The sequence below is a fragment of the Phyllobates terribilis genome, unplaced genomic scaffold, assembly GCF_046119375.1.
Source record: "Phyllobates terribilis strain yellow unplaced genomic scaffold, ASM4611937v1 Scaffold_2__4_contigs__length_985480577, whole genome shotgun sequence".
NCBI classification, from domain to species: domain Eukaryota; kingdom Metazoa; phylum Chordata; class Amphibia; order Anura; family Dendrobatidae; genus Phyllobates; species Phyllobates terribilis.
In genome coordinates this window covers 47,579,788-47,594,521 of record NW_027362762.1, presented here as the reverse complement: position 1 = coordinate 47,594,521, position 14,734 = coordinate 47,579,788, and the positions used below count along the sequence as shown (strand labels likewise).

The 14,734-nt window shown below is 41.7% G+C and overlaps 1 protein-coding gene across 1 annotated transcript in view; it reads left to right on the top strand.

Moving 5' to 3' along the window:
* The window catches only part of LOC141244308 (retinal guanylyl cyclase 2-like), a 135,358-nt gene extending 120,842 nt beyond the window's left edge, over window positions 1–14,516 (top strand). The window contains exons 19-20 of the mRNA XM_073669002.1: window positions 6,811–6,902; window positions 14,456–14,516. Coding sequence (XP_073525103.1) covers window positions 6,811–6,895 — 85 coding nt within the window. The 3' untranslated portion in view covers window positions 6,896–6,902; window positions 14,456–14,516. The remainder of the gene's footprint in view (window positions 1–6,810; window positions 6,903–14,455) is intronic.
* The last annotated feature ends 218 nt before the right edge of the window (window positions 14,517–14,734 follow it).

The window sequence follows — 14,734 nt, the reverse complement described above, 5'->3', positions numbered from 1 at the left end:
GTGCAGCTGTGGTCCTGAAACTTTACCCCATAAGTAATGCTTACCTGAGATGTTTCTTCTTCAGGGTTGACTGCGTCCCAACCTCACCACCCTCGTCCTCGCACTTTAAAAGTTTTTTGTGACTAAAGACTGGTTGAGTCCATCCTACAGTGACTGAATGATGCTGCGATACAATGGCTGAGAAATAATGCTGTACAGTGGCTGAATAATCCCACCATACAAAGACACAGAGACTAATACTCCCATAGAATAACTGAACAATACCACCATATAGTGACTAATACTGCCATACCGAGACTGATTAATACCTTCATACAGATACTAATACTACCATAAAGTGACTGAATAATACCACCATATAGTTTACTGCCATATTGTGACTGATTAATACCTCCATACAGATACTAATACTACCATAAAGTGACTGAATAATACCACCATATAGTTTACTGCCATATTGTGACTGATTAATACCTCCATACAGATACTAATACTACCATAAAGTGACTGAATAATACCACTATATAGTTTACTGCCATATCGTGACTGATTAATACCTCTATACAGATACTAATACTACCATAAAGTGACTGAATAATACCACCATATAGTGTACTGCCATATCGTGACTGATTAATACCTCCATACAGATACTAATACTACCATAAAGTGACTGAATAATACCACCATATAGTGACTAATATTACCATATCGTGACTGATTAATACCTCCATACAGATACTAATACTACCATAAAGTGACTGAATAATACCACCAAATAGTATACTGCCATACCGAGACTGATTAATACCTCCATACAGATACTAATACTACCATAAAATAACTGAACAAAACCACCATATAGTGACTAATACTGCCATACCGACCTGATTAATACCTCAATACAGATACTAATACTACCATAAAGTAACTGAATAATACCACCTTACAGTGACTAATACTGCCATACAGTGACTGATTAATACCTCCATACAGATACTAATACTACCATAAAGTGACTGAATAATACCACCATATAGTGACTAACTACCATATTGTGACTGATTAATACTGCATACAGATACTAATACTACCATAAAGTGACTGAATAATGCCACCATATAGTGACTAATATTACTATACGTAACTGAATAATACCACCATACAGTGACTAATACTACCATACCGTGACTGATTAATACCTCCATACAGATACTAGTACTACCATACAGTGACTGAATAATACCACCATATAGCGACTAATACTACCATACCGTGACTGATTAATACCGCCATACAGATACTAATACTACTATACAGTGACAGAATAATACTACCGCACAGCAACTGAATACTACAGTAACTGTTTAATATTGCCATACAGTGACTAATGCTACAATACTGTGACTGAATAATATTGCAATACTGTGACTATTACTACCATCCATCCAGTGACTGAATAATGCTGCCACGGTGGCGCAGTGGTTAGCATTGTAGCCTGGCAGCACTGGCTTCAAATCCCACCAAGAACAACATCTGCAAGGAGTTTATATGTTCTCCTCGTGTTTGCCTGGGTTTCCTCCAGTTTTCTCCCACACTCCAAAGACTGATAGGTAATGTAGATTGTGAGCCACAATGGGGACAGTGATGATAATGTGTGTAAAGCGCTGTGGAATTAATGGCGCTATATAAGGGAGTAAAATAAATAAATATACTGACTAATACTACCATCCAGTGACTGAATATTGCCGTCATACAGACTAATACTACTATCCACTGACTGAATAATACCACCTTATAGTGATTAATACTACCATACCATGACTGAATAATACATACAGAGACTAATACTACCATACAGTAACTGTACAATATTGCCATACATTGTCTAACATTACTATAAAGTGACTGAATAATATCTCCATATAGAGACTAATACTACCATACAGTGACTGATTAATACCACCATACAGATACTAACACTACCATACAGTGACTGAATAATAATTATACACAAAGACATATGAATAATATTGCTATATGACAGACGAATACTACTATATACAGTATTGACTGAAAAATACCGCCATAATGTGACTAATACTACAATAGTGTGACTGAAAAATACTAACAAAGATCATTACAATGACTGAGTAATGCTGCTAAACAGACTAAATACTATTACCACACAATGACTGAATAATGCTGCCATACTTTGACTACATTCTAATTTCAGTCACTGAATACCATTTAGTGGTGAAATATATAATACCACCATACAGTGAGTGAATGGTAACACTAGATAGCAACTGATGAGAACCAACATATTATAAGTGAATGATACTGCCACTTCAATGGTAGCACCAAACAGCCACTGAATGGACCTGTCAAAGTGACTGAATAATAATGCTGCAATACAGTGACTAATAATATCACTATATAGTGACAGCATAATAATACTGCAATACAGTCTCTAATAAATCAGCGATACAGTGACTGATTAAATATGCTGCAATATACTGACTGAATAATAATATTAAGAATTAGACACTGCAATCGGGTCTAATAATACCGCAATACAGTGTCTAATAATATCACTATATAGTGACTGAATAATAACGCAATACAGTGACTGAATAATAATAATGCAATATAGTGGCTGAATAATAATACAGCAATACAGTGTCTAATAATACTGAAATACAGTGACTAATAATACCTCAATATAGTGACTGAATAATAATACAGCAATACAGTGACTAATAATACCTCAATATAGTGACTTGCAATGTATCTGTAGATTTTATGGTAAAATGAGTGGTGTCATTCAAAACTACAAGTCATCATGCAAAAAAAAATAAGCCATCACAGTTATGGCTCTTGAAAAAAAAGCTGAGGGAAAAAAGAAAGCTAAAAAATTAAAAATCACCATGTCCTGGAAGGGTCGCAGGGCCTTGCCACATGACTTAGAATGAAAAGCCAAACCAGAAATTCCATTTTCATTTCAACTGTTTTGGGGTTCTTACCCCTCATCAGTGCAAAGTAAGAGCCTGAGTGAGACTGGGTCTTCAGTAGTGGGAGGGGAGGAGAGACTAAGGGGTAAAGGTTCTACTTAAGGATACAGATTGGCCGTCTCCTTAGGCAGACACTTTACCCTTAGACACCTCTTGGTCTAGAGTAATGGAAGGGTTAATGCCCATTTTTGTTGTTGACAAGCAAAGTGAATGAGCTTCCTTTCCCCTGTGGAGGACCTGTCCCATCCGACATTACTCAGACAATCCATTGATATGATGACACTGTGTAATGCTTCCTTTCCCCTGTGGAGGCACTGCAGGGCAACCAGACACATACAGATAGTTTTAAGTCCCAGAACGGGGCAGTTTGGAATTGATTTGTGATCGACCCTTCTGACAAGTAGCAATTGTCCAAAGCGGAGAATTTTTAAGAAAAGGAGCTATATCTACCCCCCTTTTTTTTTCTTAAACTAGACCAAGCGTGGTCAAAAATAATCTATACCAAGGGCATAAATAGAAATCATGGGGCACCATTGCAAAAGTCCTAATTGGGCTCCCAACCTGAAAAAAAATATCTGAGACACAGAAAAGCATACACTACAATTTTGCAGCCCTTACAAAGTAATTTTGCCCCTATTGAAGCTCCTTAGTGTTCACACACACTATAATGGCCCTCACAAGCACTCCAAACAGTATAATGGCCCCAAAAACAACCCTCCACACAGTATAAAGGCCCCCACACAACCCTCCACATGGTATGATGTCCCCACAAGCAGCCCTGTACATAGTATGATGGTCCCATAAATATCCCTCCACGTAGTATGATAGCCCCATAAATAATCTTCCACATAGTATGATGGTCCCATACATAGTCCTCCACATAGCTTGATGGCCCCACAAATGCCCTCCACATACTATGATGACTCCATAAATAACCCTTCATATAGCTTGATGGCCCCATAAATAGCCCTCCACATAGTATGATGGCCCCACAAATCGTCCTCCACATAGTAAGATGGCCCTATAAAGTACTCATTGATTAAAAAAAAAAAATACTCACCTCTCCTTGTTTACCCACTGCTCTGGTCTCTGCAGCATGTGGTCTGCACTGCCCAGCACAGCAGTCACAATGTAATGATGTCATCGCGCCCACTGCCCTGAGCCATCAGATGCACAGGGAAAATGATGGAGGAGGGAAGGTCAGCTAACAGCTCACTCCTCCATCATTGCTTTCAGCTGTATCTGCATCTAATATGCATATACAGTTGAAAGTCGGGCAGGAGGGAGGCAATGCCGGTGGTGGCATCAGGCCCCCCAGACTTACGAGCCACATAGAGGCCGCGTGGTCTGGCGCTATTAGCGGTACACCACTGCTCTATACTGACCTACTGATCCCTCGCTGCTATACATAATGCTGCCCAGTTTCCCCTCTAGTCTCCTTGCTTCCACCTCTCGTAGGGATGGGCAGGTGACCACATATCCATACTAGTTGGCTTCTGGTACATCCTGTCTGGTCATCTACAGCTGTAACGGTTGCATGGGTCAAGATGCATCATTGTAACCCATTCCTTAGCATAATGGGTCCCTTCTTGTTTGGGTTGGTGATACTGTTGCTGCTTCTCATTGTGCATCTGCGGCTCTGGTTCCTCTCCTCTTGGGGCCTGGATTTTAGATTGATTCTTCACTTACCAGCATTGGATCACCGGCCATATCAGTGCCTCTTTGTCTCTTCCTCCTAGAGGGCAGGACATTTTTCCTTCTGTTCGTGCCATTCTTCCATTCTCACCTCCCATGTTGGGGCGGATTTTTTCAATACTGTGCTCTTTTCTACTGTCTGTTATTTCAGGGGGCTGGGGTACCCTTCGCACCACTCTGTGCAGTATTCTTCCATGATGGGAGGGTCTTTTGTTTCTTACTGTGCAATAGATCACCATCTCTTTTCTCATTTTGTCAGGCGCCTTTGCTGTTGTGTGACTTTTTTTCTTCATACTTGCAGAACTCCTCATTTCTGCAGAATATGCAGATTTTTAGTCTAAAGGTCACAAAGGTCGATGTGTTTTTTTTCAACCCTAAACACCAGTGATATGGGTCCCTCCTTGTGTGTGTATTTGTTGGTGACCTACTTAAATAAATCCCTGTCGGGCAGAACTTTGCTGGATGACACATAATTGTCTTAACCCCAGTACTGAAGAGGAAGGAGTTGATCCAGTTTATAAAATTGTTAACATATTTACAGAGGGAAGTGGGTACAAGACCTGATTAACAAATCTTCCATGATTAACAGAAACACATAATTGTCGGTTACAAAATGACCTAGCTGACTTTGTCACTCCATCTTGTAACTAATGTCATGCTTCTACTTTCAGCTCTCTTTAGCACTGTTCCCATGCCCCGGTCTGGCAAGTCCAGTATTCTTTCATTAATGCTTCCAGGTCTGGTCTACACGTTGCCTCAAGCCCCCTTCTTCTCCCTTGCTGTCTCAGGGTCCCCACAAACTAACTGTTGTACTTCCTGGCTCTGTACCTGCTGCAGCTGAGCTCTTCTTCCTCTCTGCTCCACTTTCCCAGGGACCAAGGATGTGGCCAGAGGCCAAGTCTAGATCCAAATTATGGTCACTATGCTTGCTATCACTGATCCTCCTTCCTCATCCACACTTATTTTGCCTGTCTTACATCTCACTCACTTTCTGACTGACAACTCACTAGAACTTACAAGCAAACTCCTCACCACAGCAGGGCCTGACTGTTAACTTTTCCCTGCCCAGGTGTCTGCAAAGTGCTACCTATTCTCCCATTACCTTCACATGTAAAGGGGTCACATTAACAAAACCACTAATCGTGAGCAGCTGCAACCTTACAACAGATAAGGCATCAGTGTCATGTAATTAACAGTCTATTATGCAGTAACATACAAACATGGCATTTTCACTCGAGGCTGCTGTTTGTTTACAAAAAAAAAAAAAAACCTTGTCCTTTACTCACCCTCCTTGGGTCCAGCTCTGAGTCTCTGCTGCTGCTCCTGGCGTTTCTTATTGTCTGCAGCTCTGATGTCACTTCAACAGTGCTGCAGCCAATTAGTGAGCTCAGCAGATCAGCCGGGATCAGCGCTGGACCCACGAAGAGTGAGAACAGTGCGTTTTTGTTTTTTTTCAAACAAACTGCACCCGGGGGACAGAAGTTTTCCAAACCCGAAAAACTGCTTTAATCATAACAGCAAAGTCTTCAAGGGGTGCCGGCAATTTTCGTCTTGATTTCACAGTGGTCACATGCCTATCTCAGATGGAAGACAAAGTAACAACACCAGTGGGAAACCCAGTCTGCACTATAGAGGGGCATCGGGGATTCAGTAGGTGATTATTGGCCTTTTTTCCCTAATTTTTAACCATGCTGGACCAAGTTTTAGAAAAACATAAAAAGATAGACATTCACTAATAATGTGAATGCAACATTACGGCGGGGGTGGGGTGTTTTTTTCACTTGCAGTCTAAGTTTGTCGGCCCTTAATCAATGTCCCGCATAGTAGCTGAGTGCAAATAGGAGGTGGAGAAGCAGCATTCATGCCCAGATCCCGGTGTTGGAGGAGCGCCCACAGGTCCTTGTGCCCCATTACAAGATACCAGTATTTTAATAATGGCACATGCCTGGTGGGGCCCTTGTTACTGAATTCACTTTGTGACTTGCCCACAAGTAGAGAAAATAATGATTTGTAACGTGATGATAACATTTAAAATGCAACTTTTATCGCTTGAGTTTCCGATAACTAATGACGTGTATATATATATATATATCTACCACAGGTGTAATGCCCACGGGTTAACAGCGGACGAAATTGCAGAGTTCAAAAGGAGAAAAGCGGAAAAGTTGCTTTCTAAACAGGAGTAGAGATGAGGTAGAGGCGAAACTCTCGTGTTGTCTGGTCGTTCTGTGTGCATGATATATATCATTTTTATGTATCTCAGACAGGAACCAGCAAGAAAAAAAACCTAAACATTGTCATTTCCAACATTTTGGCTGGGAAGGAAATAATTTTTTTGACCGGGATCCAGAGAAAAATGTCAGCTAGAATCTGATCTGGTTGTTAAAAGGTTGCAAATCTATTTACAAAGTTTCCAACTGTGTTAACAAAATGTGTTCTATGACCTGACCTCATATAGTCCTGCACCATGTATATCTGTGACGTACGGCTTATTCTTTCTCAATATCATGATGTCAAGAATTGACCTTTCCTAGTGGGATCCTAAGAAGTAGCCACCAGGATTGAAATGGTTCACCAAAGTCTCCCGGAGAGCAAAAGGATCGGACTTTGGAATTCAACCGGATGGATCCTTCAATCCTCATGATATCATCTCCTGGGGAAAAGTCATAAGGCCCCCAAAAACCTTAGGCTGTTGACTGATTTCACTGAGATCGACGGTTTTGAATGGCTTAAGTCCAATGAGTATGAAGGCCTTTAAGCTGGACAGAGATCTTCAATACCTATCGTCCAAAAGTCTCCCCAACCCCCCAATATATGAGCAGAACCGGTTTGGCTGAGGGAAATAAACTACTGGTAAACGCCTCTGGTTGCTGCTTATATCCTGTAATGAACAGGGATTGGGCATGTTGAAATGAAACATGTCCGATCTGTTTTTCCATCCGACATCATCATGGGAGATTCAGCATGCCCTCAAACACATAAGATAGGTGGCTACTCCTACTGAATTCGGAGGGTTTGGCTGACCTTTATGTGTATGGGCACCCTTATACACTGACCCTCACTCTAGTCTGCACTAGACCACTGTTTCAAGGTATACCAGTCTAATGGTTTACGCTGGTCAAGGAAGCAGCCAATGCTACTTTGCCATGATATTTATGATCATACTGAACAAGCCATGCAAGAAGTGAAACGTCAGAAAATGACTCCTCAAGTTACTTAGAAGATTTGTTCCCACCTGAATATAGTGCATATTGCATAGTGCACCTGCTCATGGATTACATCAGTTCCTGACATGGGACCCAATCTTCAAAAATACAATTGCAAAAGTTGTGGGACTCCTTGAACAATCCATTTTAAACTTTTTGTGGCACAATGTCCATCAGAACAGTCTAACAATGCCTGTTTTATTTTGCTTCTCTCTGAAGAAGCTCGGGCCTGGCCATCACCTCACTACCACTTCTCCTGACAACTATACATAACGTGTTTGAGGAACTTGAACATACAATTTTATGATGTAAAGAGGGATTTTCTTCCATTCGCCATGAAATTCAGCTTTAGTGGCTGTTTCACGGATGGACTTGACAGGCCATGTCAAAGAGAGCTGAATAGCAAATCTTTCCATCTCCTGCATCCTAAATGTCACTGATGACCATTTATCCTCATAGTAGATGTTTTGCAGATTGCTTTGGTTATGTGTCTTTATTGCAGGCAGAAGGATTAACGATACCTGAATTGTCTCATCCGGTCTCCGAAACTGGTAAATTCTCCGGTCTACGCTTGACAAGGAAGAAAACCTGACTTTCTCCTCCATTATTGTTCCTTAAGGCTTCAGGAACCTTCCTTACCTCGTATTTTATTGCCGATGCAGGGAACATATTTTGCTATGATTTGGACTAAAGATTAAAGGTCCTGTTCTTTACCTTTGGACCAATCACTTGACTAATGTATGTGAATCGCTCTAATGCTCAACAAAGTCTGGTGCACCTCACCTGTTTGGATGTAAGTGAGCCGCCTGCTCCATTGTGTGGAACTTTCTACTTTTGTCTTACTCATGCTTTGACTCCAACTTCATTTCTTCTTGGAGAAATCTTTTTTTTCTTGAAGAAGATATGTGGGTCTTTGAGATCCTGTATTGACTATAGAAGGCTAAGCATGATCACAGTATAGGATGGTCATCTTCTCCCTCTCATCTCGAAGTTGTATTACTAATTTATGAGAGCTACCATCGTCACAATACTGTTGCCTATAACCTAATGCCCAGGAAAGGTAAGACAGTCTTTAACACCTGTGATGGAAATTATGAATACCTAATCATGCCTTTTGAGTTTTGGAATGCTTTGACCATTTTACAAAATATTGTCACCATGAGGTTTCTTTGCCTTTATAATGATGTCTTGGTGTATCTGCATAACATCAAGATCTTCAGCTGCTGATTGGCTGCAGTGCTGACGTGACATAACAATGTCATGTGAGCACTGGGTGACCTGGTGCTGACATCGCTAGAATGGTGTGAGAGGTGCATTTAAGTTTTTTTTTTATTTTACTAGGGGAACTCAGACATTTAAGAAGGGGTTGTCCAAGTAGTGGACAAATCCTTTAACTTGACTCTCATGTACAAGTTAGCTGACAAAAATCGTAAGGTAGGTGCCTTTTTCAGATGTTCAACCCCTGTCCTGAGGATCAAGTACACTTTTTGACCCTAAGTTTTCTTTTTTTTTTAATCCCATGTAGGAGTCTTTCTTTGCCATCATCTTAATGGTCTGCCTTTTGTATCACTGGCTTTACGCCACCAGGTTCTATGAAGGGCACATTCTTTTATCTGGTCTGGTCTCCCAGGCAGGTTGTACACCATATATTTCTGCAGAATATCCTACATATGGCCCCACCAGAGCTGGAAAGTTGGAGACTCTGTGTTGGTCTATTACACCTGTGCCCAAGTCAAATTTCCCCGTCAGGTGCCATGACAGCTGCATGGTAAAGGCAGACAATGCTCTCCTTACCCTTGTCTGAGTGTCCGATCCTGTTTTGGAGCCTGCCTCTACCCTTCATAACTTCATAATTTTTCTATAACCTGCTTGTGTTTGCTCAAGCTTTTCTGGACTTGCCCCTTGGATTTGCACCTTTTTTTGACCTCTGGCCAGGACTCCTGGTGCTACCTTTGTCACACCCTCTGGACTTGTCATTCCTTGCTAACCTCCAGGTTCTGATTCAGGGCCAGGGCTGCTGTCGGACCTACATTTTAGGCCTCAGACTGTTGACTTCTGAAAACTGTGACCCAGGAATCCAACCAGTTAAGACCAAAGCTTCTTGCTGTGATCCCTAGTGAAGAATAGGCTAATCTCTTAAGATGGCCATAGAACTTCTAAACCTGTCTGGTCAACGCTTGTTTCTCTTGAGTTCCCCAACATATGCATGCAGGGGTCCCTGGAGAATGAGAAGCATATGGGCTCTTAGCAGTTTAATAGCTCATCATAGAGCAAAAGTCCATCTGTTTTGGAGGTGGAAATGGAACTCCTTACCTCCTGGGCTACTGTGTGGCTGCACAGGTTGCCCCTATGGTATGTCTGCCCCTGCCTAATACTATTGTCCAGCCCCAGTCACTGCATGTATAAACTCCTGTACCCAGATTTATATTGAGAAACAAGAAAAAGGCAAGAAATATCAGCTTACTATAGTTGTCAGCATTATCGGAATGCAAAATCGATGAACAGAAAAAAATGCTAGACCAGTATCAGCCGTGGAACCACAAGACCTATGACTAAGAACATGTATGTCCAAAACTTGTAAGGTTGTTTTGTTTTTTTCCCCTGTCTTTTTAATTTTTCTGTTTTACAGTTGAAACCAGAATTTTACATACCCTATATACAAAGACATATGCAAGCTTTTCTCAATATCTGACATGAAATCAGGATAAACCTTTCCCATTTTAGGTCAATCAGGATTACCATAATTTTTAATATTTGCCAAATTCCAGAATAATGAGAGAGAGAGAGAATGTTTTAAGGCATTTTTATTACTTACTGCAAAGTCAAAAGTTTACATACATTTCATTAGTATCGGGTACCATTGCCCTTAAACTGAATGACTTGGGTCAAACGTTTGGGATATCCTTCCACAAGCTTCTCACAATAGTTGGTCGGAATTTGGGCCCATTCCTCCTGACAAAACTGGCGTAACTGATCCAGGGCTGTAGGTCGCCTTGCTCGCACCTGCCTTTTCAGCTTTGCCCATACATTTTCAATAGGATTGTGATGTCCACTCCAAAACATTGACTTTGTTATCCTTAAGCCACTTTGTTACCATTTTGGCAGTATGCTTCGGGTCATTGTCCATTTGGAAGACCCATTTCCGCCCAAGCTTTAACTTCCTGGCTGATGTCTTGAGATGTTGCTTCAGTATTGCCACATAATCTTTTTTCTCATGATGCCATCTATTTTGTGAAGTGCACCAGTCCATCCTGCAGCAAAACAACCCCACAACATGATGCTGCCACCCCTGTGTTTCACAGTTGGGATGGTGTTTTTAGGCTTCCAAGCTTCTCCCTTATTCCTCCAAACGTAATGATGGTCATTATGCCCAAAAAGTAAAATTTTAGGTTCATCGGAACACAGGATATGTCTCCAAAAAATAAGGTCTTTGTTCCTGTGTGCATTTGCAAACATTATTCTAGCTTTTTTATGTTTCTTTTGGAGTACTGGCTTCTTTCTGGCAGAGTGGCCTTTCAGCCCATGTTGATACAGCACTCGTTTCACTGTGGATATTGACACAATCTTTCTAGCTTCTGCCATCATCTTCACAAGGTCTTTTGCTTTTGTTCTTGGGTTGATATGCACATGTCGGACCAAAGCATGTTCATCTCTGGGACACAGAACCCGTCTCCTTCCTGAGCGGTATGATGGCTGGACATTCCCATCTTGTTTGTACTTGCGTATAATTGTTTGTACAGATGAACGAGGCACCTTCAGGTATCTTGAAATTGTACCCAAGGATGAGCCAGACTTGTGCAAGTCCACAATTCTCTTCCTGATATCTTGCTGATTTCTTTAGCCTTTCCCATGATGCTACACAAAGAAGCAGTGTGTTTCAGGCGTGCATTAAAATACATCCACAGGGGTGTCTCTAATTAACTCAGATGAGAAGCTTCCAAACACATGACATCATCATATGGGCAGTCCAGAATTGTTTAAGGGCATAGTAATCTCAGTGTATGTCAACTTTTGACTTTGTAGTAAGTGTAGCGCCGGCGTCCCTGCCCTCTGCTAGGCAGGGACGCTGTTCCCCTCACCCCTCTGCTCCGAGCCCGGCGTCCTCCTCCCGCTCTGCTGGCAGCGCGCTCTCCTTCCCGGCCACTGTGCTTAGGGCGCGCGCGCGCGCGCTCCCTCCCTCTTAAAGGGGCCGGTGGACTTCACCATATATAAGGCACCTCCTCCAAAATGGAGGTGCCCGAGCAATGTTGTTGCACTGTTCACTACTCTGCTTCAGCCCTCAGGTCCCGTTGCCAGTTACCTGCCAGTTACCTGCCAGAAACCTGCCAGTTTGCTGTCTGTTTCCTGCCTGACATTCCTCCTACCTGCTTGCTAGCCTGAGGTCCGACGGTCTGCCTTCCTACCCCTGTCAGTCTGTCTATGGACTCTCGCCTGCTCACCTGGGAGTACTCATCTGCATCCGCCTGTTAGCCTACCTGGAGGCTCCGCCGTCACATGCTGTGACCACCTGCTTATCCAGAGACTCTCGCCTGCTCACCTGGGAGCACTCATCTGCATCCGCCTGTTAGCCTACCTGGAGGCTCCGCCGTCACATGCTGTGACCACCTGCTTTTCCAGAGACTCTCGCCTGCTCACCTGGGAGCACTCATCTGTCATCCGCCTGCTAGCCTACCTGGAGGCTCAGCCGTCACAGGTCGTACCTACCCTATACCCAGAGACTGCCCCGGTCACTTGCTGTGACCTCCTGCCCGTTTACCCAGAGACTGTCCCGGTCACTTGCCGTGACCACCTGCCCGTTTACCCAGAGACTGTCCCGGTCACCTGCTGTGACTACCTGCCCGTCTTCCCTGGTCACCACCCGCTTCCTTACAGGGACCGCCCCCTTGTATAGTAGCTCAGAGGTTCCGCCTCCCAGACCCGTTACAGTAAGTAATAAAAATGCATTAAAACATTTTCTCTCTCTCTTATTATTCTGGCAGTTGGCAAATATTAAAAATTCTGGTAATCCTAATTGACCTAAAACGGGAAAGGTTTATTCTGATTTCATGTCAGATATTGAGAAAAACATGCAGATGTCTTGGTATATAATATATGTAAACTTCTGGTTTCAACTGTATGTCCTTCATATATTTTTATCTTGCTATGGACCAATATATTTTCTAATTTTATACATATATTTTTTTTCGGTGCTGGAACTCCTTCATAATACTCATATTTAGTAGATTCAGGGGTATATGCCCTAGTAAGTCATACATTAATGCCATATTCTAAGTATAGGCTGTCAATTTTTTTTCCCCAAAAGAACCCTTTAGCTGTGGTTCCCCGTATTTTATTGGATTTAGACTGTGAAGAGCTTAGAAAATAATGGTTTTCTATATTATATTATCCATTTTTTACTTATATTATACTTAATAAAAATATAATATTACTAATATATTTCATTCTATACTAGCCAATCCTATAGATAAGATTCTGTTATACTATGTCATACATTATTATTAGAGATGAGTGAACCTGAACTTAAAAGTTTGGGGTTCCTACCGGACAGTTAGTGTCCGGTGCTAAACGCCGAACACGGACTTCTCCCGGAATTCGATGCAATGTTTGGAGTTCCGGGGGAAGTCGAAAAGGAAAGAGAGAGAATTTTCCAGTTCAAAAGTCCGGGTCCCCATTGTTTTCAATGGGGTTCAGGTTCTGGTTCAAGTATGGGTACAGTTCTGGTACCCAAACCGAACTTTGGATTAAAGTTCGGGTCAGGAACCAGAACCCGAACTTCCATAGGTCCGCTCATCCCTAAATACTATCCTACACTATTCTAAATTATTTTACACTATATTATATAATGTTATACTAATATTATACATTTATAATAATGGTATACTATAATAAATAATATTATTCTGTATTATCTACCACGTCATATATAATAATATACTACACGATATAATAAAGATGACCAAATCTACTATGTCACTATTCACCCGTTCCGCTGCCCCTGTAGCCCACAATCCGGTTCTTTGCGCCTCCTCTTTTCTCTTTTCCTCATCGTGTGCATCCTCTTCACTCCAGGCCATGGCTTCCAGCTCAATCAGGCCTCTGACATCACGGCGCATAGTGACACCAGAGGCCTAATTAATCCAGAAGACATGGACTAGAGTTAAGAGGTCAACGACGACAACGGAGGGGAAGTTGAAAAGAAGGGGCGTGGAGAATGGACCGCGGGTCACCGGGGGTGGCGGAACAGGTAAGCTTTATCATAATTATTTTCTTATTAACTGTTTGCCTGGCCCTCTATGAGTGAAATGCAAATATTCCACATTTTGGAGCAAGGCGATTTTTTGTAAAATTTGAGGATAATTCAGTACTAGTCGAATAACTTTACTCATCTCTATTATAGAATATTTTACTAAACTATACTATATTAGTGTTCTAATATACAATACGAAGTAATGTAGTATTAAATTATTTTATACTATATAATGTTGTGCTATAAAGTATTATACTTTTCTATACAATTTTACCGTTACTATTTTTTGACAGGGAAGACTGGCAGGAAGTAATTAACAAGGAAATTAAATCTATATTTTGGAGAAAAAGAAGGAGCGTGGCGCTGTGAATCCTGGTGGATTTTTGGAAGCTATCATCTTTCCTTTATCACAAATTTGGTGGATAGTCCTTCAATTGTTCTGAGGACTTCAGTACTCGGTGGTTATTGTGATTGGACTCTCGGCCCCAGAGAGACAGGAAGATCTTCATATTGAGATTGACTGAGGGGAACGGTATCAATGATGGTCAACGAAAGTCATTGAATGTTTTTTG